This window comes from Neophocaena asiaeorientalis, unplaced genomic scaffold (genome assembly GCF_003031525.2).
Source record: "Neophocaena asiaeorientalis asiaeorientalis breed wild unplaced genomic scaffold, Neophocaena_asiaeorientalis_V1.1 scaffold129, whole genome shotgun sequence".
NCBI classification, from domain to species: Eukaryota; Metazoa; Chordata; class Mammalia; order Artiodactyla; family Phocoenidae; genus Neophocaena; species Neophocaena asiaeorientalis.
This window is the reverse complement of record NW_020172446.1, coordinates 1,556,264-1,583,315: the sequence shown is the minus strand read 5'-3', so window position 1 is coordinate 1,583,315 and position 27,052 is coordinate 1,556,264. Positions and strand designations below refer to the sequence as shown.

The window sequence follows — 27,052 nt, the reverse complement described above, 5'->3', positions numbered from 1 at the left end:
GGATTATGCCTTCCGGATGGTAGGTGCTCAGGAGATACTTTGTTGAATTAAGACTTAAGTTTATTGACTTGAGATATAAGCACGGGGTATTGTTACTACATTTGTTTATGTGACTCAAGGCCTCTGACTTGGGGAAATTGGATATGGTCTTCTTCATCTTGGAAAATTCTAGGTTCTTTTAAAATTCTTTGATTGACTAATGGGAAAGGATAGAGGAGCAAGTCATAGGTGGATCACTGTCAGAGTACTGTTGAGGCCTGAGGCAAAATATGAAGTGTTAGGAGAGCTAGAGTATTGGGGAGTTTAACCAAGAGCTAGAGTATTGGGGAGTTTAACACCAAGAGTATGGGGGAGGGGATTTTCCTTGCCTTTTTGTATTTGGGGACTGACCATAAGTCAGATCTACAGAACAATCTTCAGCTTGCTGTATTCCAAAAGCTGGTATGATTCAGGTTAGGTTCTGGTCATTTGCAATTTGCAGTACTAAAGTTTAGAGCCTAGGGAGTGAGGCTATATGGGTGGGGTGGGGGACTGAGGATTGGGGTGGTTAGCAAGGGGAGGGGAGTAGAGAGTTGGGGTGAAGAGAGGAGCAAGAAGAGTGAACCAGATCCCTGCCAAATAGTGAACTGAAATTCCAGAGTTCATTCTATCTTCTAGGGATCTCTAGGAAGTTTCTGTGGGAAGCCATTTTTTGGTATAGTCTATCCAGCTAAAACACAATAGGACATTTTAAGAAACGTTACATCAAAAATCCTATTAATGAAACAATTATTTCAAGGGAAGAAAGGGAGTTTGTGCTAGAGAATTTCAGACTTAGAATGGTAGTTAACTTTTCCCCTTAGGAATTTAGTTAATAAAGGCATATAAAAAATGGTTAAGTGTATTTATTTAAAGCTAATCTTGACTGTGTCAAGCTTTTGTACTCAAGTAGGGCTTCCTCCAGAAGCATGGGCTTCTTGTGTATTCTTATCCCCTTTATCAGTCATCATTAGCATTAACAAAGGACAAAACCTCTCAAGCTATGTAGCAAGGGCAGTGGCCTTTAAAATTTTTTCTTAAAACTGAAGCACTGGTTTCACCAATTATAGTCCCAGATATTGCAAAGCATGTACCCTGTAATTGATAACAGATAGGCAGTTCATGTTGTACAAATTCCCTGCTGTAGGAGAAATGTCTGTATTGACCTGAGTTTATTAAGGCTGGGTTGAGGTAGGGTCAAGTTGTGGTCCCAACAGCTGAATACATGACCTTGGGTGAGTCACTTAACATCTGGACTGTCAGGGAAATGAGGACAGGTTGAGATGCTAGAGTAGAACTCAGTGTTTCTTAATTAGGGATATACATCAGAGTGGCCAACCTTTTATTCCAGACTACTGGATCAGGAGCCTAGGCGTTCATTTCTGCATTGTTTGAAAAAGCTTGCTGAGTAAAACTGATGGTAAGCCCCCGAAGACACGTAGGACTGAAGATGTTTATTCTTGTTGCTAAAAATGTTCAGCAAAATATTTGCAGTTCCATTCATTTCATGAACAGAGATATTACTTTGAGTTTGGCTTTTTAGAACAAAACTCAAAACTGTGAAATTGTGATTGGCTTGCTTTTATTTTAGGTTTTGTAGAATTTACTGTATGAGGGCAGTTGAGTTTAGAGTTGGGGATTAAGTAGCCACTAGGGAGCTCTAGTGAGTTATAAAGATTTCATTGACTTTTACTGGTGAATCCTCCAAATACCATGTAATGTCATCCATTTATCTAAAGGCAGGTCTGTCAATTTGGATTATGTCCCTTTACTTTTCCCTCCTTGTAACATCTCTTAAGAGAAATTGGGATTTACATAAAAACCTGTTCTTTTAGCACTTAGTTCTCTGGAAAGCTCAGTTTCTTTTTATGCTCTGATTATGAATCTTAACTCGCAGTAACAGAAGTGATACAAGATCTGAAGCTCTTAATATGTACTTGTCAGAGCTACTATGGCAAGGGTACCTATAGCATGTAGACTATCTAGCATAGAACACTACTTTACGTTAGTTACTTTGCATGGTACCTTACTGCTTGGGTAGCATATAGAACTGGGGTTCAAAGTGCCTTTAAAGAAAGCTTAAAAGCCCCTTAAAGTGTTAGGCTAATTCTCATTTCTTTTTACTTCCTTTAGTACAAGCTAAGTTTGCTGTATTGTGATGAGAATTGTTGGTTGCACTTCTTAGAATCTGGAAGGGAAAAGCCAGCTGGGCCTTTTGAGTCTTACAAGCAACTGTTAGGAGTTAGACACTTGTGCCTAGGCTGAGAATTTCTCCCCTTTATGACCAATATAGTCACATGAACACATTACTATTACTATTCAGGGAGAAATTTCTGCTTTAAATATTTCTCAGCCATTATAGAAATCTACATTCCAGCACTATGTATGTAGCCTGGGTCCCTCCTGGGACAGTAGAAGAGGAATCTTGAAGATGAAGCTATTTTCCAGGGGAACACAATCTAAGCACAAAGATACTTTGCGTGTAAAAAGCCAAGTTGATTTTCCATTATGCTATAATCATTACATATTGAGATACTGGGGATCAAGACATGCCACTGAGACAGTAAACATGGGTATGTAAGGAGGAGATGAAAGCTGTTCTCCAGAGCAAGGCTTGTGGGAAGAACATGAAGACATAATGTTGCACGTACTGTCTCTCCCTGTTGCAGGTCGAGTTGTGTTTAGAGTGCATCGAATGGGCCAAATCAGAGAAGAGAACTTTCTTACGCCAAGCTTTGGAGGTATGTGCCTACATTAGTACTGATTTCAGATCTCGAGGCATTTGAAGGACTGTGCATATAAGTAATACCATCGTGATCAAAAGTATTTTCAGCAACTTTGTATTATCCAGGCACCTGAAATTATTGGTAGCAGTGTCCCACTCATGAGAATTGCTCTGGTTGAAGTTTTGAGACAGACCTGCTGCTTGGCTCGGAAAAGTAAGCAGCAACGTGGTTTAGTCAGTCACTGGCTATAATAGGAGATAATATCACGGGCTAGATGATTTTTTAGCCTGAATTTGATGCTTTCATCAGGACTTGAATATTCAACAGTAACAGTTCTGTGACTGTCAATCTTTGATTTCTTTCTTTGGCTTTTTTCCTCCCCTTTCCGTCAGTCAATGCCTTTTCTCTTTCCTAGGCAAGACTGGTGTCTTTGTACTTTGATACCAAGAGGTACCAGGAAGCATTGCATTTGGGTAAGTAAGCTGGTGGAAGCTAGTAAGGCGTCTGTAGCTGGCTAAATGAATGTATTCCAAACCTGGCTACTCTTATTAGTTACATATTAATAATTTATATTCTGCCTACTTCTAAGAAGGATTTAGTGTGGCTTACATTTACTGAATCTGTCATGGAAAAATGCCATTTAGAAGTTCTAAGAAACTAACTGTCAACTTTAGAGAACAAAAGAGTCAAATTGCTCATATTTACTATCACATCTACTGTATCTGTTTATAATTCTTAAAATCTATTTTAAATATCAAGAAATTAACTGGGTGCAAATACATAGGAAACCTGAAGTGGGCCTACTAAAGGCTTTTCCTTTTGGCTTTTAAACACTGTGAAATCTTTGCCTGCTGTTTTTTTCTTTAAATTAATGGATACATCTGGACTGTTTTCCCCAGATGGAAGAACACGGCTTTCGTGATCTATTAAGTTGAAAAAATTGCCAATATTCAATTCTTATTCTGCAAAAATGGAAATCTCATATGGTTCAAACAACTAGTAGCATTACAAAAAATAACAGGTTTATTGAGATATAATTCACAGACCATAAAATTCACCCTTTAAAAGTGTACAATCAGCGATTTTTAGTATATTCACAGAGTTGTGCCACTGTCACCACTGTCTGATTTCAAACATTTTCATCCCCCCCGAACGTAACCTTGTACCCATTAGTTGTCTCTTCCCATTAATTCCCCATCCATCATCTCTGCCTGCCCACCTTCCCAGGCAATCACTAACTACTTTTTGCCTCTTTAGATTTGCCTATTCTGGACATTTCACATAAATGGAATCATACAGTATGTGGTCTTTTTGATTGGCTTTTTCTCTTAGCATAATGTTTTCAAGGTTCATCTGTGTTGTGGCATATAGCAGTGCTTTTATTGATGAATAATATTCCGTTGTATAGCTGTACAAGATTTTATTCATTCATCAGTTGATGGACATTTAGATTGTTTCCACCTTTTGGCTATTATGAATACTGCTGTGAACAGGTTTTATGTGGACATGTTTTTCTTTTGGGTATAATATACCCAGAAGTAGAATTGCTGGGTCATATGGTAACTCTGTTTAGCTTTTGAGGAGCTGCCAAACTGTTTTCCAAAGTGGCTGCACCATTTTACATTATCACCAGCAATGTATGAGGAGAGTTCCAGTTTCTCCAGATCCTCACCAACATTTCCTAATATTGTCTGTCTTTTTAATTTTAGCCATCTTAGTGGGTGTGAAGTAGTGTCTCATTTTGGTTTTGAGTTACATTTCCCTAATGACTAAACTAGTGATGTTGAGCAGGGGGAAGAAGGTCTATTTGGAGAATGTTAGTATATCCAAAGCTCTTTCCTTCCCCCACCAACCCTAGTGCCTGGTGTTTCTTATGTAGTCTTGTGATTATTGGACAGGAAGAGAGTGAGATCAAGTGTCTCTCTGAACTGGATAAGTAATTTCAGCATTTTCTGGGTGGGGATTCCCACTGTATTCAAATCTTAGGGGTAAACTTATATGATTCTCAGCTGTAATGTCCTTTGTGTGCAGAAAGGCTTCAAAGAGATCTGTGTTTCTCTTTGGAAGATAGCACATTAGCAGAAAATTTAAGTCTTGCAAATAAATAACCTCTTTTTGAGTTCAGGCAGGTTTCTTTATCCTGAGTGTTCTTATGAGGGTGAGAGGGAAATATTACAATTTTAAAATATTAAGATTATGGCTAACAAAGGGGGTATATGTTTTTTCTTTCTCCAGGTTCTCAGTTGCTGCGGGAGTTGAAAAAGATGGATGACAAAGCCCTTTTGGTGGAAGTACAGCTATTAGAAAGCAAAACATACCATGCCCTGAGCAACCTGCCAAAAGCCCGAGCTGCCTTAACCTCTGCTCGAACCACAGCAAATGCCATTTACTGCCCCCCTAAATTGCAGGCCACCTTGGATATGCAGTCAGGTAACACCCCATGTTTTCTTAAAGCTCATCTTACCTCACAGGTGAAAGGACTGGGGAGTTGGGGCTGGAGAATAAAATTGGCTGTTTTGGCTCAAGCTTCCTCAGAGAAACCAATGGAAGGTTACCTCTCTCACTAGCTGCCCCCCTCCTCTTCACTTGCTGTTAACTGCCTAAAATATATTAAGAACATGCTTAATCTGTGGTTGACCAGGCAAACTGATTGTTAGAGTCAACACCCTAGAGAGGTCTCACTTAGGTTTAAAAAGCTCTCCCTTATCTTCCATCTTAGTCACTTACTCAGAATGGTAGCACTTCTCTCCAGAATTGGACTAACCCAAGTCTCTTGTCACTTGGAGACCTTTGTAAAGCATGTTGGACTTTTCTAAGGGGCCTCAGATCTAGGCTGAGGAAAGACACCACCCCACCACCCCATTTCAGTGGAGTGTAGTGGGTTGCTTTCTGATGGAGTGTGTGAATTTTGGGGCTAGGAGGCCATGGATTGGCAATAGAATACTTTTTCTTGTAGTCAGCAGCTTTTATTAGTTATAACTTATCATTATTGAAGGAGCATTATTGGAGTCAGAGGACTAACTAATGTTACCTGGTATTACCTCTTCGCAATCTTTGTTTCCATGTAAAACTGTAAGAGGGAGATAATAGCTACCATACTTGCCTCTCAGGTATTGTAAGTATCAAATGGCATGTTCTGTTGATTCAGGTTAAAAGCAGAAGCTCTAGAAAAAAGTCTAGAAAACAACTTTTCTAGGTTGAAATTTTGGTTCTGCAGATTTCTAGCTGTGTGACTGGGCAAGTTACTTAAAGTTTTCTTTAGCTCATCTGAAAAATGGTGATAAATAATTGTACCTCCTCACAGGATGGGAGTGAGGATTAAATGAGATGATGAATGTAAGCTCTTATCACACAGTACCTTGCTTTGACCAAATACCGGCACTTTGTTTAAGCCACTACTCTTCATTATGTTATTTCTTTACGGTCAAGAGATGAACTTGCATCTTATTTCTCAGAGCAAATAGAGGCCATTTTTATGTGAACCTGCTTTATTTCTCTTTCCTCCCCAGAATTTGTATCATTGTTCATTTTTACCCATTATCAAGCATGATCCTTCTACCTGTCCTTTTTTTTTTTGCGGTACGCGGGCCTCTCACTGTTGTGGTCTCTCCCGTTGCGGAGCACAGCCTCCAGACGCGCGGGCTCAGTGGCTATGGCTCATGGGCCCAGCCGCTCCGCGGCATGTGGGATCTTCCCGGACCAGGGCACGAACCCGTGTCCCCTGCATTGGCAGGTGGACTCTCAACCAGTGCGCCACCAGGGAAGCCCCTACCTGTCCTTTTTAAGTCTTTAGTTTTTTCAATTCTATGTCTAGTTTTTCGTCTCCACTTGGATCTTCCTCTCTGTCTTTTTTTTTCTCATCAAGCTGTTTATTCTTGTTATTAAAACTTGGACTCCAGTAATCCTGGTTATTCTGGAAAAAGCACCTTGTTGTAGGGATCATTTAATCATCCTTTTCGACAGTCACCTCTCCATGAAGCACCTGTCTTCTCTGATGTAACGTATGAAAGTAGAGTTGTGGAAACAATGGTATATATGAGGCCATGGTTATAAGAAGAAAATGACAGTAGTCAAAAGAGACATTGTATTTATTGGGAAGTCTTATTGAGAACGTTCCTGTTTTCTTCACATGTGGTAAGGCAGTGTATATCGTATGTCGCATATTGTATGAAGTTTACCAGCAACTCCGACAGGATATAAGATGATAAAAAAATTATATTGGTTTTATACTATGAGTAACGAGCCACACCATAAAGATTCTTGAACTCCCTTGGACCCCAGCCACAAGCACAGAAGTAGGTACAATTCCAATTAAACAGTGGACTATCTCAAGCAAGACAAATGTCTGGAAAAATTTAAGTGTCTTCTGAATACTTTTATATAAACCTTTGTGTGTTCCTTTTTCCATATAAAAACGTACCGTGGCAATAGGCAGTACCAGCCACCTCGCGTTCATGGTGATATTGTAGAAGGTGAGCCAGGCGGTGGCCAACAAGCCCAGGCACCTCGTCTTGCCCACGGCCTCCCTCTCCTCGCCGGCCTCCGAGGCACCGCCGTTGGTGCCGACCTCCTTGCTGGGGGGACGTGAACAAGAGGGGCAGGGGAGCAGAAGGGGGCCTGGCTGAGCGCACTGCTGAAACGCCCACTGCTGCCGCCATGCCCGGCCCCCCGGCCTTCCTGTCAGTCTTTGAATGGCCCCAGCTGAAAAAGCACAGCCTTTTGTCCTTTCTAAATTGCTGTCTTCTCCTTTTCTGTCAAGCTTCTTGGAAAAGTTGAAAGAATGTCATTACTTTGGTGTCTCTGTTGACTCCTTGCAAGACAGTAACTCCCCTTTTTTTTTTTTGCGGTACGCGGGCCTCTCACTGTTGTGGTCTCTCCCGTTGCGGAGCACAGCCTCCAGACGCGCGGGCTCAGTGGCTATGGCTCATGGGCCCAGCCGCTCCGCGGCATGTGGGATCTTCCCGGACCAGGGCACGAACCCGTGTCCCCTGCATTGGCAGGTGGACTCTCAACCAGTGCGCCACCAGGGAAGCCCCTACCTGTCCTTTTTAAGTCTTTAGTTTTTTCAATTCTATGTCTAGTTTTTCGTCTCCACTTGGATCTTCCTCTCTGTCTTTTTTTTTCTCATCAAGCTGTTTATTCTTGTTATTAAAACTTGGACTCCAGTAATCCTGGTTATTCTGGAAAAAGCACCTTGTTGTAGGGATCATTTAATCATCCTTTTCGACAGTCACCTCTCCATGAAGCACCTGTCTTCTCTGATGTAACGTATGAAAGTAGAGTTGTGGAAACAATGGTATATATGAGGCCATGGTTATAAGAAGAAAATGACAGTAGTCAAAAGAGACATTGTATTTATTGGGAAGTCTTATTGAGAACGTTCCTGTTTTCTTCACATGTGGTAAGGCAGTGTATATCGTATGTCGCATATTGTATGAAGTTTACCAGCAACTCCGACAGGATATAAGATGATAAAAAAATTATATTGGTTTTATACTATGAGTAACGAGCCACACCATAAAGATTCTTGAACTCCCTTGGACCCCAGCCACAAGCACAGAAGTAGGTACAATTCCAATTAAACAGTGGACTATCTCAAGCAAGACAAATGTCTGGAAAAATTTAAGTGTCTTCTGAATACTTTTATATAAACCTTTGTGTGTTCCTTTTTCCATATAAAAACGTACCGTGGCAATAGGCAGTACCAGCCACCTCGCGTTCATGGTGATATTGTAGAAGGTGAGCCAGGCGGTGGCCAACAAGCCCAGGCACCTCGTCTTGCCCACGGCCTCCCTCTCCTCGCCGGCCTCCGAGGCACCGCCGTTGGTGCCGACCTCCTTGCTGGGGGGACGTGAACAAGAGGGGCAGGGGAGCAGAAGGGGGCCTGGCTGAGCGCACTGCTGAAACGCCCACTGCTGCCGCCATGCCCGGCCCCCCGGCCTTCCTGTCAGTCTTTGAATGGCCCCAGCTGAAAAAGCACAGCCTTTTGTCCTTTCTAAATTGCTGTCTTCTCCTTTTCTGTCAAGCTTCTTGGAAAAGTTGAAAGAATGTCATTACTTTGGTGTCTCTGTTGACTCCTTGCAAGACAGTAACTCCCCTCTATCCTCTGTCAGATTTGGGGGGGTTGACACTGTTGAGCACTCCATGCTTCTTTGACAGCATTGTCTTCTTGGTTCTCCTCCCTTGACTAATTATCCTCAGTCACTCTTTCTTCTGATGTATCAGGTTGAGTCTGTCTCCAAATCTGCCCTTTCCTTTCCATTTCTACAATCACTGCTCTAATTAATGCCACCGGACCACTGGAGTAGTCTTTTACTGATCTAACTGTTCCTAGTCACTTTTCTCAATCCATCTTGCTTACTAGTCCTAAAGTCATTTTTTGGAAACAGATCTGATCATGTAACTCCAATGGTTTCCCATTATCCCCAGGCTATTTTACTTTAACAGTGCATTGAGAAGGAAGACATCCTTTTCATGGTTATCTCTGGTTTTCAGTCCTAGTCACCAAATGACTTCGTGTGTTGCTGCTCCTGTGCCTTTATATATTTTGTCTTCTGTGCTCGGAATTCCCCTTTCCATCTTCTCCCCTTGGCAAACTCCTATGCATCCTTCCAGATCAAGCTCACATGTCTGCCTTATAAACCCTCTTCAGTGCCTTCTTTACTTTGGACTTCCCTGTGAAAGGTATATTCTTTGGTACATATTACGGTACTAATCTCCTTGTTTCTGTTTTGATGACCACTGTGAGACTGTGAGCTCCTTCAGGGCCTTAATTCATATTTATTTTCTCTATAGTAGTTATATCAGTGCTTGGCACATGGTAGGCCCTTGTTAATATTTGTGTTGAATGAGTAACAGTCTAGTGTTTTGTTTCTTTAAATAATAAATGTCCTATGCCAGCTGTGATGCTTGTAGTCCTAATGTGGTCTCTGTTTGCTAATGTGTTTTGGAAAGCAGTATACCAGTTCTTCTTTACTTTTTTCTTTATTTAATCAGTCTTATTTTTTGTCTGGTCTGTTCTAGCTCTGGACTGGGAAGAATGGGAAAATGGGCATTTGTCTCATTTAATTTGGCAGTGCTAGTAGTCTGTTGGGTATTTTTGAGGGAGGTCTCCTTGGCTACAGAGGAGGGTGGGTTTTCTCCAGGCCTCTGTAGTTAAGAACAGTAGTAGAAGGACCTGAATCCTTCAGCCTCTAAACAGGAGGGTTTTTGGGTAGGTTTGGCACATATCACTCAGTAGTGGTTATTAATTCATAAGTTCCCAACTGGCATGCCAGGCATACAGGTATGTGATGGGTGGTCTGAAACAGTGATCCCCTGGGGTCATGTGTAAGCAGTTTCATCCTTTTACTCCAGTGTGCTGAATACTTTATTCGTGTACCTTGATGTGGAAAAGTTGGGAAGCCCTGTGGTAAACAAATGGATGTGGCTGAGGCAGGGTTAGAACTGATACACAGAATCTTAGGGCTTAGTTGCCTTCCAAGCTAGGAAGAACTGATTTTCACGTCATCCCACGTCATAGCATAGGTTGGAAGTAATAGCAGGTTCAGTCAAAGTTAGGTTCATTGGGAGCAACCCAACTTCTAAACAGGAGAGAACTGGTTAGATGAAGTGTAGCGTAATACTGCTTAACTGTGTACAATTAAGTTCATGGATTTGGCATTACGTGAAATCCATTTACTGATCGCATCTATCTATAAATGACCAGTATCTGAAATGAGACTGTAAGAGGTTGGATTTTCTTTTTCTCTCTCATGAAAGCTGCTTACTTATAAAAGTGTCAAGTTTAGAAAAGCTATCTTAAATGGTTGATGTTATTAAAACTAGTAATTTGGGCAGACCAGGGAGGGATGTTTGTGTCAGTTTTCTGACCCGTGAAGGTAATGTCATGGAGGGTAAACGTGGCCTTTTCTAGCGGTTCCAGTGGATAGCAGGACTGATGTGGTGGTGCGAAAAGATGTTACCATATGCGGTTTTTAGGATCCCCTTTTGTTGGGTCTCTAACTCCTTTGGAATTAATATTGGAAAGGTGACTTGAACTGGGAGACCAAAGACCTGGGTTCTAATCCCAGCTTTGCCACTAGATGGCAGTGACTTTGGGCAGGTCCTTTATTCTCTCCTGACCTCATCAGTAAGTAGGTGAGGTTGGGATGGATTTTTGAGGCCCTTCCCAGCTGTGACATTTTATGGTTCTATTATTTCATATGATTCTTACTCTTTTCTTTTCAATGCCCAGGTATTATCCATGCGGCAGAGGAGAAGGATTGGAAAACTGCATACTCATATTTCTATGAGGCATTTGAGGGTTATGACTCCATCGATAGCCCCAAGGCCATCACATCTCTGAAGTACATGTTGCTGTGCAAAATCATGCTCAACACGTAGGTGCACATTAACTTTGGGGTATGAGGACTCAGGTCCTTCATCTAAGATTTTCTGCCGTGGTAGAGATGGCTTGGGCAGGGACTTTGGCCAGTTACAGAAGAGGCGGCTGCCACCTCGTGGGGCTGATTGAGGTGGAATGGGAGGATCGAAGGTAATCCAGAGCACTTTTCCTTGCTAGGCTTTCAGAACTGGGGAGACAGATTTCAGAAATCTCTTTCCCAGCCCCTCTGAGTGTTCTCCTCATCCTACAATTCTGTCCAGAAGAGTTGTTGAGCACAGGACAGAGGGCCAGGAAATGGCTTACAGACCAGCACCACCAATGGGCCACCCAGAATGGGGGTGGTTAAAGGAGAGGTTAGGGGGAGGTTTGAAAAAGGCGACGACGGCAAGTATGACAGCTAGATCTTTTTCTAAAGATTTACAGAATTATTCCACATTCTTTTTTGGGAATAAATGAGATACTGACTGGGATTCTTTTTGGATCTTGGGATTAAACAGGGCTTGTGTTTTGAAAGATCTGTTATACTGGGATTTGGTTTATATGTATCATTTTGCCTGTTGGGTCTATTACTTCTGGTAGGTTCAGTGTGGCTTTCTTTTTCTTTCTTTCTTTTTTCTTTTTTTTTTTTTTTTTTTTTTTTTTTTTTTGGCTATGTCGTGCAGCTTGCGGGATATTAGTCCCCTGACCAGACCAGGGATTGAAGCCGGGGCCACGGCAGTGAAAGCGCCAAGTCCTAACCACTGGACCGCCAGGGAATTCCCAGTGTGGCTTTCTTTTTAATGTTGAGTTTTCTTGCTTTTCAGCACTGAGCCCAGAGTGGAGAAAGCCTAGTGTCTATGGTGTGAGAGGCCTATGGGTTTAGGGGTGGGGGCTTATTACCTCTGTGGGCAGAGTCTTTTCAGAGGAAAAGATATTTGCCTGAACATATGCTTAGAAGCATAACATCCTGGAGCAGTTGACCGAGTATGTATTTTTTTTTTTTTAGCCCAGAAGATGTCCAGGCCTTGGTGAGCGGGAAGCTTGCACTTCGGTATGCGGGGAGGCAGGTAGGGGATGCCTTGACTGCAGTTCTGATCTCTGCTCACTCTGAGGCAGTGTGTTATTAGACATGGTGTTCAGTGAGACCGTGCTCTTCAGGTCTCCATTCCGCTCTTCATTCTTTCTTCCCCCCTCTTTTCATTAAGCACGTCTAGTATATTTCCTGTACTATTAATTCTTGGCCTGAAAAGTCAATGTTTGGTGCTCTTGTGGGTATTGGGTGGTTTGAGGGACTTAACAGAACTCAGAATTGAACTGGAGCATTTACAGTGAGTTAGGTTGCATTTAGCTTCGACCGGAAAGTATATCTACCATGATCTTGGCTTGAAAATTTCATGTGCGGAATAAGAAATCTTGGATTCTCCAAGAGTGTGGAGCCGGGTAGGGTCTGATGCGCGTGTGCTTTAGAGAGGTCAGATTGCTTGCTGCAGAAACTAGGTTTTGATGACTCAAGTGCTTCTCTTATCAGTACCTTCCCACTCTTGTCCTGAGTTTGGGTGTGGTCAAGAAGAGGCCTCTGATGGTCGGTAGCCCTATTTGTGATGGCTTTTATGCCTGAGTAGGTACGAGTGTGACCTGTGTAAAGATGACGTCTCAGATGTCTGCATCGTCACTTTGTACTTCACTTGATTATCACTGGTAAAGTAAAAGTAGTCTTTCTAGGTTTCAAGTGCAGTTGTCTCTAAACAGCAGACACGTTGGCTCTCTCACTGTATCTTTGGCAGAATGTCCACAACAGATGATTTCTTCCTTCTATACACGTGGCCCTAATTGGCTTTTCATCAGAAGAAGTTTCAGACCAGCTCCTAGTTTTGACCAAAAGAATATTGGTTATTTCTGTAGTGAAAGACTCACTATCATATCTAGAATTAGAGTTGAGGAGGTGGGCTAAGAGAGGTCAGGTGTCCAGAACAAGGCCAGGTAACTAGTAATGGTGAAGTGAGACTTTGAACTTGGGTTATCTGGCTTTAAGTTTCATGCTATTCTCATTATGACATTTTTCTGTCTGTAGGACAAATGCTGGAGACAAACTACACTAACGATTAGCTTTGCATCATTTTTAAAGTCTGCAGTATAAGACACTACCTTCCTTGTTTAAGTACATAGGCTGGTACAAGAGGAGTTCCCTCTGGTCCTTTGTTCCTTGATGACAGCTTTCAAGCAGGAGTCAGGCACTCAGGAAGATGAATGTTGTAGATTTCGTGCTGAGTAGAGACTTAAGAGCTTGGTCGGGTACCTTTTATAACGTTTTATAAAGTTAGAAGTTGCCCCTTAACCCTTGGTTATACCTTCATCACTCTGGGGTTTTAACATTCAGTATGATACGTAGAATTTTGATGCTTCAAGCTTAATGAAAGTAAATCTTGGTCTGTGCCCTGCACCAAACCCAGCAGAATGAGATTTTATAAAGCACAAGGTATGATCAAGTCTGAGGGCAGGAAGGGTTCTGTGGGGTATAGGGATAGGGAGTCTTGGAGGAGGGGTGAGGAAATCGCACTTCTCTGGCCAGTTTCCCTTTTAGCTTGTCATCTTTGGAGAATGCTTTATCAAAGTCTCTTTTTTGGAAAACTTCCTATTTCCTAGTACCTTTAAGTCACTTCAGCTTTCAAAGGGAAACTGGTTGGCACACAGTGGTATTCCTCTAGCTTTTCTTCCTAGGCCTCTGAAGAAGAGCAGTGGTGGGGCAGGTTCTTCCTTGCAGCCAGAAGTTGTGTGGACATAGCATGTTCCTTATGAGACTTGTTGGGATGTGAGTGTACAGATCACTTTCACTGTTTCTCTCTTTATTCTTAGACAGAAGCATTAAAATGTGTGGCTCAGGCTAGCAAGAACAGATCACTGGCAGATTTTGAAAAGGTAAGCAAGGTATTGGGTTGGTAGGGAACTGGTGGAGGGGAGGGGCATTTAAGCACTTTAAAAAGTTTTTTTTAATCTTTAAGTGATTATAGTTTCACAAGAAGTTGCAAAGATAGTACAGAGTGATCCCATGTACCATTCACCCAGTTTTCCCCAGTGGTTACATCTTATCTATAGTGCAGTATCAAAACCAGGAAGTAGTTAAGCACTTCTGTACAATGAAACTGTTGAATTATCATACCTCATTTATATGCAGTACCTTTCAGTTTCAAAAAGTTCTGTCATCCTTCTTTCACTTGAGTTTTTTTTTTTTGGGCTGCGTTGGGTCTTCATTGCTGTGTGCAGGCTTTCTCTAGTTGCAGTGAGTGGGGGGGCCACTCTTTGTTGCGGAGCACAGGCTCTACGCGTGTGGGCTTCAGTAGTTGCAGCACATGGGCTCAGTAGTTGCGGCACGCGGGCCCTAGAGCGTGTGGGCTTCAGTAGTTGCGGCGCGCAGGCTCTAGGGAGTGCGGGCTTCAGTAGTTGTGGCACGTGGGCTTAGTTGCTCCACGGCATGTGGGATCTTCATGGACCAGTGATTGAACCCATGTCCCCTGCGTTGGCAGGCAGATTCTTAACCACTGCACCACTAGGGAAGTCCCCTTTCATTTGATTTTTCACAACAAACCTGTTACCTGTATTTTATGCTTGGGGAAGCTGGAATTTAAAGAGGAGGCCTGGGTCACACAGCTCATGTGTGTCAGGGTCTGACACAAGCACCATGCAGCATGGTCTTAGATGTTACTTCAGCTCCAGAAATGCCAGGTCTGCTTCTCCTCTGTGGACAGAAGAGAAGTTTTGATGTGTGCATCTGGGCTGAGAGACACTTCCTTAGGACGGAAGTTCTAGGCTGGCCTTGCCTCCTGTGCCTTTCACTCAATGTTTGTGAAGGTTTGGAAAGGGAGAAGAACTTGTCTAAGCAATCAGGTGAGACTTATACTTTTCTGAGCCTCTCTCTTAGTCTGAGTATAATGACCAACTTAATAAAAACAAACCTAGATCCAGGAAGAAAAATAGTATGGACAGAAACTAGACCATGTGGCTCTCTGACTGTCCCCAGGGTTCATCATCTTCCTTGAGGTTTCTTGCCAATTTCATTTCCTTACTTGGCATGATTTGCTTGCTTCCCTTAACACCTTATAGCACAGCTGACATGAGGCTGGGATATTGTGAGAATATTACTTAAGGTAAATAAATCACATACACAAATAAACAAAGAGTCTAGATCATTTTATCCCCAAATTTGGATGGAACACTTCTAGTAGGGATTAAAAAAAGGGTCTGTGATCAGATATTTGGGAAACACTAGGGCTAAACAAAATTAGAAAGGTACTTTGTTTTCTGTGCTGATATTCCTTATAAAACCCCAAGAGCTAGCTGTGGAATTCAGCATTTCCTATTATTTAACCTCAGAATTCCCCCTCCTCCTGCACCCAGGGAGGCCTTATTTGTTCTGTGGAATACATATTGAGAACTGCTTTTGCAGTGAATTTAGCTTGCAAGCTGAGCTGCTCTCAGGGCTTACATGGTTTGAGCTGTCAGTGTGAGGCTTTTGGACAGGAAGATGGTGCCTAGGGTTAGGCTCCACCTTTTACTTCTTTTCATTTTCTTCTGCCTTCAGTCATGGCTGTTCTTTCATCTTCCCAAATCCTCCAGAACTACAGTCAACCATGTAGTTACCAGGGCCAGCTCACTACTTAGGAAGCTGCGAGTAGCGTGACTTTCAAGTCCTTTTCTGTGCCAATCTCGGCTCTTTTGGCAGGCTCTAACAGATTACCGGGCAGAGCTCCGGGATGACCCAATCATCAGCACACACTTGGCCAAGTTGTATGATAACTTGCTGGAACAGAATCTGATCCGAGTCATTGAGCCTTTTTCCCGAGTACAGGTAAGAAGAACCCTCTTGGGGACTCTAGCTCTTCTCTGGTGGCAGGGGGTTTCTGGCTAGGCGTCCTCACTGTAGCCACCTCCCTTCCCACAACCATTCAGAATAGGAACTCACCTCCAAGGGTGTGCCTGCTGGGCAAGAGACCCCCAAGAGCTTGGGATTTTCTTGACAGGGAATGAGAGTCAAGGAGGGGGATGCTGTGGGGTAGAGGCTGGTGCAGTTGCCCCTGCTTGTTTTCAGTGCAGTCTCCTCCTAGCTTTTGTAGTCACTGTGCATGTGGTCAATGCTTTCTGTTCTGGGTGTGTGGGACAGGAGTGTATTTGTTGCCTGTAGTGATGCAGGGTAGGCAGATGGACCAAGCACAAGAGACCTAAGCACAGCCAAAGAGAATCTGTCCCTGTAGAGACATTCGGCAGGATTTCAAGATACAGCACCACCCTCATCCCGATATTAGAGGCAGAAGTAAAACTTTCAGTGTTGGTGTCTTTTTACCTTTCCTTTTAGATCGAACACATATCTAGCCTCATCAAACTCTCCAAGGTAAGGAGTCCTGAGCTTGTCTTGAGGGTAGGGATGGGGAAAGGGGCATGTGGAGGGGCTGCCATTTACACCCGCTGGGCCTTGTTGCAAAGCTCCCAAGCTTCTCAGTGGGGACTGGGGACTGTGGGCTGAGAGCTGCAGATGCATTGTTGCTGTTTTATTTTCAGACCATTTGCCATAAGATCCTTTTATACAAGGCTTTCATGTCAGTGTGATCTCTCACTAGTAGAGGCTGGGCCCTTTAATCATGTGCTTTGATTTTAGGCCGACGTGGAAAGGAAATTATCACAGATGATTCTTGACAAGAAATTTCATGGTGAGTAACAGTCGTACAGGCGAGGGGGCTGGTGGAGGTGATGAAATGGTGAAGAGGCATCATGCTCTTGTTTATCTTGAAAGAAGATGCTCCATTGTATCACCTGGTGGTTCCCTGGGATCCTTGCCCCTGTTATGCCTGTGATGAGAGTGTAATAAGCATGCACGAATGGAACAGGAAGATGACTTCTGTTTCTACTCCTTTCTGGAGAAAGTGAGGCAGCTAGGGAGTGGGCTGCTTCTCAAATGCTCGTGTGTCTAATCCTTTCTTTTACCTGGGTTTGCTTGTGTTTTCTGCAGGGATCTTGGACCAGGGGGAGGGTGTCTTGATTATTTTTGATGAACCCCCAGTAGATAAAACTTACGAAGCTGCTCTGGAAACAATTCAGAACATGAGTAAAGTAGTGGATTCCCTCTACAACAAAGCCAAGAAACTGACATAGGTGAGTGCTGACTCCGGGACCCGGGCCCGGGCAGCGCTGTCTTCTGCCTGTCGAGACTGAAAGCCTCCTGGTGGCCTTGCGGCTTCCCCGATTGACACTGCTCTGTCTTCTCTTGCAGAGTTGGATCTGTAGCGGTCCTTTGGAGAGTGTGTGTGGCGGGAGAGTGAAACCTTTGGGGAAAATGCTAGGAGATTTTTTCTTTCTGTTCTACTTTTCGCTCAGAAAGTTTTTAAATCCTCATTTGGTGCATCTGTATTCCAGCCGATAGGTGTGCCAGTTTTCATGTAATCTTTACTGGCCCAACTTGGGAGTGGGGAAATTGCTTAAAAAAAGAAAAAAAAGAAAAAAAAAGGTTATTCTAAATAAAAGGAAAAAGGCTTACACTACCTAAAGCTGTGCTCTCTGCCTCCTGGGAGAGGGCCGCCAAGCCAGGCGCTCCGCCAGCCACTGGGGCTCCTAACCCACCCGCTGGGTGTCACCTCGCCTCCTCTTCAGAATTGGGTGTTCGCCTGACTATCAAAGCAACGACTTTTTATTCTGTTTGTACTGAACCAAAACAAACAACTGTGTATAGACTGCTATTTTTCTTTTTATTTGAAATGAGGCGTTTCGGTGTCCTTTCCCCTGCCATGTGGCCCATCCCCCCGCCCTCCCCCCAACAATGGCTCCAGCAGACTGGCCGAAGGTCCCGCCGCCGCCACCGCCGCAGCAGCACCTGCACGGCTCCGCTCCAACCTGGGAAGGAATGGGGACATGGCCAGGAGCTAGTGTCACCATGGCCACACGGGGAGCAGTGTGGGCCCTCAGGGGGCCTGCTGTGCATGTGGCTCTTTTTAACACAGTAAACTAGATTAGATGTCAGTGTTTTAATTGCCCCTCTCCTCTGCTCTTTTCTCTCTCCCTCTCTTTCCCCTTCTCTCAACCAGGAGACCATCCCATGTCTCTCTTCCTTCCTCCTTCCCCCCCTCCAGGGGAGCCAGGCTGTCTGAAATACTTCAGCTTCTCTCCCCCATCCCCCTGCTTCTCTCCTGCTGTCAGATGGATTTATTCCTTTTTTAAACAGTGAACATCGGAAATGAGACTGTGGGGTGTGTTGTTGTTTTTTTTTTTTCCTCCCAATTTTTGTTGTTGGGTTTTTGAGCAACCTCATGTCCCCCTCCCAGGGAGCTTTCTTTATTTACCTCTTAGAAGTGGAACGGACGGGAGGTAGAGCAGTGTACTCCAGCATGCTTTGTTTTATGATGAGATTACATAGCAAGGCTTTTAATGCCATCTGGGCAGGTGAGCTTCTGCACCTCTGTTGTGCTCAGCTATATTTTCTTCTTCCTCTCATTCTTCTTTGTCTTCTTTTTTCCTCTCCCCCTCCTCCTGCCTCCTTCCTGCTGGCCTCCTTTTATCTTTCTTTCCCTTTGTCAGATTATCCTTCCAGGTTTTCGTAATAAATTTATATTTTGTAAAAGGATTTTGTTGTACCAGGTTTTGCATCCTCACTGAATCTGACTGGCTTTTATTTTCCTCTCCAAAATCAGGTTTTTGTTCTCAACATCTTTCCCCATCATGTCCAGTCACTGTTTTGGTTTTGGCACCATCAATATCAAATGTACAAACGGTTCTTGCTAACCAACACCAGGTATATCTGATGTTCAGATGAGTTCCAATAAAAACAATTTTTTTTTCAAAAAGTGTCCTTTCTTGAGTGCTGGAGGGCTTCTGACCAAGTCCAGACAGCTCTGTGTAGCCCTCTAGACTGGACAAAGCTCTACTGTCTCATTTGCTTCACGGGAGACCTTTTGATCCGGGGTCAAGTGGAGGGCTTTGGGTGAGAAAGTTGGTCTGTGAGGGCTAAAATGGGATATGGGGCTCAGTTATCTTTGTTTTTCCAAGGCATCGTGGTCCAGTGAGGACATGGGGTTTGGGCTGTAATATCCCCTGAGCCTGTTTCCTCACTTAAACGACAAGGATGGCGCTTTCTCGGTAGGTAATTGTGGTGGGAGTGTTACATGAAGTCATGGAAGTACAGGTGCCTGGAGAGCCCTGGCATTCAGTTGTGGCTTAGTTTTAGTTTTTTGGAATCTTGTTCAAAAGGATTGATTTTATACTACTCCTCAGACCCTGGGAGTGACATGTCTTGTGGGGCTCTGGGGCTGCTGGGAGGGAGGGCGGGCTCTAGCCACCAACTCCAGTCTGAGCCACTCTCTACTCTCTTTCAGTATTGTGTCTCTGTGTATAGTTTTGTTTTTTTTTTTTTTTTTGCGGTACGCGGGCCTCTCACCGCTGTGGCCTCTCCCGTCGCGGAGCACAGGCTCCAGACGCACAGGCTCAGCGGCACTGGCTCACGAACCCAGCCGCTCCGCGGCATGCGGGATCCTCCCGGACCAGGGCACGAACCCGTGTCCCCTGCATCGGCAGGCGGACTCTCAACCACTGCGCCACCAGGGAAGCCCTCTGTGTATAGTTTTACTTAAGGAAGAGTTGTGCTTCAATAAAGGACTTTAAAAATATTCCAAAGGGATCAAGAGCCCGAGCAGTGGGGGGAGGGCAGTCCCAGGAGCTCAGTGGGGCAGCAGCCTTCTCGTCATCTCCCTGGGCAGGTCTGCTGACTTCTGCAGACCCGTGCTGTCCAGTGTGTGGCCATGAGCCCCATATGGCTGTTGAGTCCTTGAAATTGTGGCTAGTTCAAACTGTGATGCCCTGCAAATGTAAACCAGACTTTGAAGAATGTGAAAAAAGAAAAATTGCTCAACTTCTTTTTTATATATATATTGAAATATTTTGAGCATTTATTGGGTTAAATGTACTATTAAGATATACCTGTTTCTTTAACTTTTTTTATGTGGTTGCTAGAAAATACTTAATTACCTACGGGGCTTGCCTTTGTGGCTCATGGTTTTTTTTGGACAGCGCTGCTCCAGACCTTGAGGGACTGCTTCCCCTCCCAGGCCTCGATAAGCTGCATCTAGGTGCAGCTGAGAGGGTGGGGTGGCCCATGGGCTAGCATGGGCCTGGCTCCCTCACTTATGGGCCCTTCCTGGCACCAGGCTTCACGGTGCCTGGGCTTCCTTGTGTGTTAATGAGATCCTGATGGCATTGGGAGCGGCGGCTGCGTCCCTTGGCTGTGGAGCCCCGCTGCATGCTAGTTATGTAACCTGTGCTGCCCAGAAAGGCCACTAGATGCTGCTCTGTGATGCCCGAGAGAACAAAGCACGACTTCCTCAGGAGCCAGGGCTCAGACCTGCTTTATTTGGAACCCTTTCTGAGAGCTGGCTGGTTGGGGCCTTGGCCTCCCTTTCTCAGAGTGGTGTGGGAAAGGGGCATGCAGAGGATGGGAACTCTCCATGGACATCCCAGCCGTGCATGTAACACGCAGGCTGGCCTTTCCGGCAGCTAGAGATAGACTATAGGATAAAGAGGCTGATTGATGGGGGTGGGATTTGGAGAGCTTCCCTGCAGTTCTCTGGTGAAGACTGGGAAGAAAACAGCTGTGCATCATTCATCCGGGTCTGCCTCCTGGGTCCTTGATCTGCCATTTGTGGCAGATTGTAGCTATTCCTTCTTCGCTTTGCAGTTGGAGAAGTACTGGGAGCTTGGAGGGGGAGGGGGGTTGTTGGTGTGTTGAGTGAGCAGAGGAGTGGTGTGGTGCCTCAAAACAGGCAGAGCGGGCACAACACAGGTGGACAGGGTTCCAGGGTTCTTCGGTCACAAAAGCCACTGTGCTGGCAGTGCCATCCCATTCATGCTCTGCTGCACACATGACTTTGCCTCTGACAAGTGTGAGGAGGTTGGAGTAGTTCTGCCAAGAGCTCTTTTTGAAGGTAGTAGGGGAGGGCTGGCTGGACAAAGGCAAGAGAGGACGCAGGCTGGAAAAGGCCCAATGCGAGCTTCCACGGTTTGGGAAATGGGGTGGGGTGAAGTGGAGCTGGGTACTGCCCACCATGAATTGGAATAGTTAGTACTGAAATTTTGTAGGTACAGGTAAGTACAGGGCGGCTCCAGATAGTTCTGAGGGGTGGATTACAGGCTTAGAAATCTAAGCATATTTTGGGAAGTGGAAAGCACTTAACCCCTGCTCAACACAGGGAAGGCAGTGTGGACATGGGCCAACTCAGGAGCTGGGCCTCCATTAGGGGCAGGATGAAAAAAGGCTGGGGTCCAACTTTGCCTTAGGAAGAGAGTCATTGGGCCAGTGGACCTGGAGGAGGTTGCTTCTGAGAGCTCCTTACTATGGAGGACAGCTCCATTTGAAGAGCAGGTAGGGGTTGTACACTGAGGAATGTTCAGAGGGAGGGGCACACTGGGCTAAGGGCCTGCCTTTATCTTCTAAGTTAAGATGACAGCTACTGTGGATGTTTCTCAAGGACTCTACAAGAAGTAGCCTTCTGGGTACAGAGTAATGCATTTCCCACTATATGGTCACCAAGGCCCCTAAAGCTTTGTTGCCACTGTTGACAGAGGAATCTCTGGGTAGTACTTCAGCAAATTCTAGTACTTTCTGATGATGGTAGCATTGTTTGAATGATACCAGATTTCTTTACTGCTTAGAGCAGTAGGCAGAACTGGCACAGGTTGTGTGCTGGAGTGGCCTGGGAGTCGGGATTGGGTGTTCTCTGGATTGCTACTTCCTCATCACCAGGTCCAGAGGCGGTAATTTGGATTAAGATATTGTTTAAGTCTCCTGTTTCCCAGGTTTGTGGTCAAATCTGAGTCAATCTCCAGAACTAAACAAAGAATAGTGAAGAATAGCCTTTGTGAAGGATCTCGATTCTTGTTCCTTGTGAGAGGGAAAGTTCTTATTAGAACCAGAGTTTTACTCAGAATTTAATTTATGGGCACCGAATCTTCAAATTATATATGCTTAGCATAAAAAATATTTAAATCAGCCGATGAGAGGCTGGTTGGAGAAGCAGTTGCTTCAGTTGTTCTATAACAGATAAGAGGGCCGGTGGCAATTTTGAGGTCGCATTTGTGATGGGCTCAGTATTGGTCCTTCTCTGGGGCAGCGACCGAGCCAGAAGCCTCAGGGCTCTGTCCCAGGTGTGGTGTGGGAAGGCTAGTCGCTCTGTACCTGGGCCGTGGGCATTTACCTGGGATGGGGCAACAGAGATCCCAGAGGGAAAGGTACTCAAAACTGATGCGACAGTCCCCTTGGGATGCTTGGGGCACTCAGGCGGCCTCAGCAAAGGTTTAGCCTCTCCCCACCTTGCTCCCTGAGCTCCCTAGCTTACTTCCCCGGGGACGAGGAGGTTAAATGGAAGGAAGCTGCTCGGGGTCCTAGCCTCCGTCGTGCCGGCCGGGGAAGGCCTGGGCGCGGGTCCGGGGCCAGGTCCTCGGGGCCGCCGAGGCCGGGGCGGAGGAGCGCGACGCGAGCCCCGCCTGGTTCTGAGAACCATCTTGTTTTCCACACAGATCCGAAGGGGCGGCAAGCGACCCCGGGAGCGCCCCGGCCTCCCCCTGGCCGCCTCGGGCTCGGTGAGCTGTTTCGTCCCTCCAGCCGGCAGGCTGGGCGCGCAGGGGCGCAGGTACCCGCCCGGCGCGCAGCGGCACCATGGGCACGGTGCTGTCCCTGTCCCCCAGCTACCGGAAGGCCACGCTGTTTGAGGATGGCGCGGCCACGGTGGGCCACTACACGGCCGTGCAGAACAGCAAGAACGCCAAGGACAAGAACCTGAAGCGGCACTCTATCATCTCCGTGCTGCCTTGGAAGAGGATCGTGGCCGTGTCGGCCAAGAAGAAGAACTCCAAGAAGGTGCAGCCCAACAGCAGCTATCAGAACAACATCACGCACCTCAACAATGAGAACCTGAAGAAGTCGCTGTCGTGCGCCAACCTGTCCACGTTCGCCCAGCCCCCACCGGCGCAGCCGCCCGCACCCCCTGCCAGCCAGCTCTCGGGCTCCCAGACCGGGGTCTCCTCCTCCGTCAAGAAGGCCCCGCATCCTGCCGTCACCTCCGCAGGGACGCCCAAACGGGTCATCGTCCAGGCGTCCACCAGCGAGCTGCTGCGCTGCCTGGGTGAGTTTCTCTGTCGCCGGTGCTACCGCCTGAAGCACCTGTCCCCCACGGACCCTGTGCTCTGGCTGCGCAGCGTGGACCGCTCGCTGCTCCTGCAGGGCTGGCAGGACCAGGGCTTCATCACGCCCGCCAACGTGGTCTTCCTTTACATGCTCTGCCGGGATGTCATCTCCTCTGAGGTGGGCTCCGACCACGAGCTCCAGGCCGTCCTGCTGACCTGCTTGTACCTCTCCTACTCCTACATGGGCAATGAGATCTCCTACCCGCTCAAGCCCTTCCTGGTGGAGAGCTGCAAGGAGGCCTTTTGGGACCGCTGCCTCTCCGTCATCAACCTCATGAGCTCCAAGATGCTGCAGATCAACGCCGACCCCCACTACTTCACACAGGTGTTCTCCGACCTGAAGAACGAGAGTGGCCAGGAGGACAAGAAGCGGCTCCTCCTAGGGCTGGACCGGTGAGCCTGCTAGCCTGCACCATGGCTCAAGGATTCAATTCATTTTTAAAAATTTATTATTAAATCAGATTTTGTGTACAGTATGTGTCTAGCGAAGCCACGAAGGGCCTCTCCCTTCCCACCTTCTCTCCTTGGGGTTTTCTTCAGCCCTGCCAAGAACTCTGGATGCTTCTGAACTCCCGAACCTTGTGCAAAATTCAGAAGATGTATTCAGAGACACCCTGGCTCCTGACCTTCCACTTTGGGGAATTCAAAGGACTGACCTGCCTCTGCCGCCTGTGCTCTTGCTGGACCAAGGCAGGGGAGGCTGCCCTCTGCTCCCCACAGCCAGGCAGCCCAGAGTTCCTGGTTGGCGGCCCTTTTCCGGGTCCCGTTTTGGGTCCTCCATTTTCCCAGAGGCTCCTGGAGCCAGCCACCCTGACTGAGCCGCACGTGGGGTTGTGAGGCAAGATGCCCGTGGCCCTGGGACAGCCTCTTCAATTGAGGGGAAGCCGGCCTGGTGCAAAGATTGTGTCCTGTCGTTTGACCATGCACGACCCGGTTTGCTCTTTTTTCTTTTTTAGGGACAAGGGCTTTCCTTTTGTGGAGACGTGGAACTCGCCCCCCTCCCCCCGCTCCCAGCGGTGTTGGCAGTGTTGGTTAACAAGCTGGTTTGACTCATTAAGTTCTTCCATTTTGGGTCCCAGCTCTAAAGGGGTGGGGTGAAGCTGGGGACAACTCCTTTCCTGGGTGAATTTTTCATTTGAATCATGCAGCTTAGTCACCCTGTGGTGAAGGCCAGGACAGCTTCAGGTGCCCATTGTCAACAGCCTGCCTTCTGGGCAGGTGGGGTTGCCATGCCTGGGACTGAGCCGGTGCCCACCTAAGGGCTAAGGCCTCTTGCTGGTGCACGTGACATTTGTCCTGCAGAGCTGCGGGGCGGTGGGGGGTGATGTCAGGGATCAGGGTGATGTGGTGATGATGTACCCCCGCCCTCACCCCCGTTGATTTAAAGCTGTTCCCAAACAGTTCAGTTTCTTCTGAAGGTGAAGCCTTGTCCGGAAAGGGCCAGTGAGACAGCTGGATCTTGGAGACAATTACAAGCTGGGAGCAGAACTCCTGATTGCCTGCTGATTCTACAACTGATCAGTTGCAGCTGCTGGTTTTGGTTTCCACCTTAGCCTGGTTGGTGGCTGTAAAAACACATGATGTGTACTTAATCAATTTTCTTTCTGATTCTCCCAGATCGGTGGCTTGGGGCTTGGGAGAGGACCAAGAGAAGGGAGCAAGCCCTCCTCTGTCCCTTCGGCTTTGGGGAACAAAGACTGATGTGAAGATGCTACAGAGAATTCTCTCTTCCAGTCCCAGTCCCCCAGGGGGTGCTGGAAGGGGAGGCTGGGGGGAGGCAGGGGGCGGTTTTACATAGGATTAGCTTCCAGGTGGCTGCCGATTTCAGCAGAAGCACTACTGAAATTCACAGAAAAAAGAAAAAGCTGTGAAATTGAGGTCCCGATTTAATAGGCCCGGAGCTGAGCCTGCGGGCCCGTGGTGCTCCCGAGGAAGAGGGCCTGCCCGAGCCGGAGAGCATTGGCCGCAGCTGCGCCCCGAGGCCCACGCTGAGCCTTTCTCAGGACCGCCAGCCAGATAACCTGCCGCGGGGCTGGAAGGAACCCGCGGCTGCTGGCGCGGACCTCGCCGCGGCGCCTCTTCTCTGCTGGAGTTGTCACCCAGCCCGTCTGTGCAGATCCTGCTGCCATGTGTGACCTGAGGTAGGAGGCCCGTGGGGGCAGCGGGCCCTGGCGGCACACGAGAGGGGGGTCTCCGGGTGCCGACTCTCAAGAGCAGGGGCGCGGGTCTGTAGTCGCTCCTTCGCGGGCTGCGCTGGGCCTGAAACTGCGGGAAGGTGCATCCGCAGGATTCCAGTTCTGTGCGTTTCCTTCTCTCCATATTTATTTTTTTAAGTTTCGGAGGCGGTGCAAATTTCAGGAGTGGTTGGGGACTAAGAAAAGAACTCTCTAGTTCCATCAATGTGAAGCCTGGTGGGGTCTCCTCCCTCCCTTGCACTGGTCATCAGTATTGTGTAGAGGAACTGATATACTTGAGTGTGCAAGCAATGAACCCATTTGACATGCTGCTATGAAGACTACTTTTAGAACAATTAAAAAAAAAGGAAAAACCTAACCTACAAAAAAAAAAACCCTTTATTCTTTCATTGTTGCTTTTACAGTGATATTGTGCATGCAAACCAGGAGCATTTTGTGTCTTAAGAAAAATACTCTTAGAACAGATGGCTGTGAAAATTACACCCGCGCACAGAACAAGTCACAGGAATAATAGTTCAGGATTTGGTTTTTCTCTTTCTTGTAAACCTGAAGGGTTGATATATTCTTTCCATGCAGTTATTAGAACTTAGTTTTGTTCCAGCCGTTGTTAAACTTGCAATGAAAAGAAAATGTGCCATTTTTTTTCACTCGGAATTATTCATAGCTGTATATTTGAAACTGCTAATTACACACGTGCGATGTATGTTGGTTTTTTAGTGCAATTTCTTCTGTAGCTATTCTTTGACCAAACTGTGGGTGTTGTTAATATTAATTTATATTTGTCTCATTTTGTATGTATGCGTAGCGTGTTTGTAAGTATGTGTGGTTTATAATCTGACAAGGTCATGAAGCTCAGTTTGGCTGTAATTTAATTCCCCTTCCCTTATTTTTATTTATTTTTGTACTGTGCTGAGTAAATAAAATGCACTGACCATCCATTACATAGACCTTTTCTGTGGGCACATCCTTCACGAGCAGGCTGGGGGCCCCTCTTATAAATGATTCCTGCGCTCAAAACATAATTGGATTGCGTTGTGGGGGAGGGGAGTATGGGAGGAGGGAGGGTTAGGGGAGAGGCCTTAACAAGCGCGTTCATGTTAAGGTGATTAAGAAAGAAGCACAGGTTAAGTCAACTTTGGTTTCTCAGGAGTTGCTTTCCAAAGGCTCCCTTGGCTTGGCGGAGCTGGGTGACCGGGACCTCCAGCCAGAGTGTCGGGCCCAGGCATGGCCTGGCGAGGGCTGGCTCAGCGGGTCCTGCAGGGCAGCCGGCTTGGCACTAAGGCTGCGGCTCCAGGTGTCCTGGGCCTGGCTCTGCTCGTGGTCCACGGCCCAGAGGCTCCCAGGCCAGCAGGGGTCCATGTGGCTCAACCCCACCAGCCTAGCTCTGTGCAGGTTTCTGAAAGAACTCCAACCCCGGGGCTCCCAGATAAGCAGCCACCCTAGCCCCTAATTGTGGCAAGGGTGGGGCCCCCTACTGGTTGTACTGCCAGCGGTCTGTGCCCACTCACGCCACCACCCTGAGCTGCAGGGACCTGGCC

General features: G+C 46.5%; 2 protein-coding genes and 2 pseudogenes across 2 annotated transcripts in view; 2 read left to right on the top strand and 2 right to left on the bottom strand.

Annotated features, from left to right (window-relative positions):
• Positions 1-17,636, top strand: part of PSMD11 (proteasome 26S subunit, non-ATPase 11) — a 29,748-nt gene extending 12,112 nt beyond the window's left edge. The window contains exons 4-14 of the mRNA XM_024736746.1: positions 2,688-2,759; positions 3,160-3,217; positions 4,980-5,174; positions 10,981-11,125; positions 12,116-12,176; positions 13,963-14,025; positions 15,827-15,952; positions 16,457-16,492; positions 16,757-16,808; positions 17,108-17,250; positions 17,369-17,636. Of these exons, the coding sequence (XP_024592514.1) occupies positions 2,688-2,759; positions 3,160-3,217; positions 4,980-5,174; positions 10,981-11,125; positions 12,116-12,176; positions 13,963-14,025; positions 15,827-15,952; positions 16,457-16,492; positions 16,757-16,808; positions 17,108-17,250 (951 nt within the window). The 3' untranslated portion in view covers positions 17,369-17,636. The remainder of the gene's footprint in view (positions 1-2,687; positions 2,760-3,159; positions 3,218-4,979; positions 5,175-10,980; positions 11,126-12,115; positions 12,177-13,962; positions 14,026-15,826; positions 15,953-16,456; positions 16,493-16,756; positions 16,809-17,107; positions 17,251-17,368) is intronic.
• On the bottom strand, positions 6,647-7,402 carry LOC112393611 (very-long-chain (3R)-3-hydroxyacyl-CoA dehydratase 1 pseudogene; annotated as a pseudogene).
• On the bottom strand, positions 7,914-8,669 carry LOC112393606 (very-long-chain (3R)-3-hydroxyacyl-CoA dehydratase 1 pseudogene; annotated as a pseudogene).
• A 5,022-nt stretch (positions 17,637-22,658) lies between the features above and the next one.
• Positions 22,659-26,242, top strand: CDK5R1 (cyclin dependent kinase 5 regulatory subunit 1). The gene has a single exon (XM_024737321.1). The coding sequence runs from the start codon at positions 22,793-22,795 to the stop codon at positions 23,714-23,716; it is 924 nt and encodes a 307-aa protein (XP_024593089.1). The 5' UTR covers positions 22,659-22,792; the 3' UTR covers positions 23,717-26,242.
• Positions 26,243-27,052: the final 810 nt, after the last annotated feature.

What these genes read in the sequence shown, in the direction of transcription:
- CDK5R1 (XM_024737321.1), top strand. Translation starts at nt 22,793, where the DNA reads ATGGGCACGGTGCTGTCCCTGTCCCCCAGCTACCGGAAGGCCACGCTG.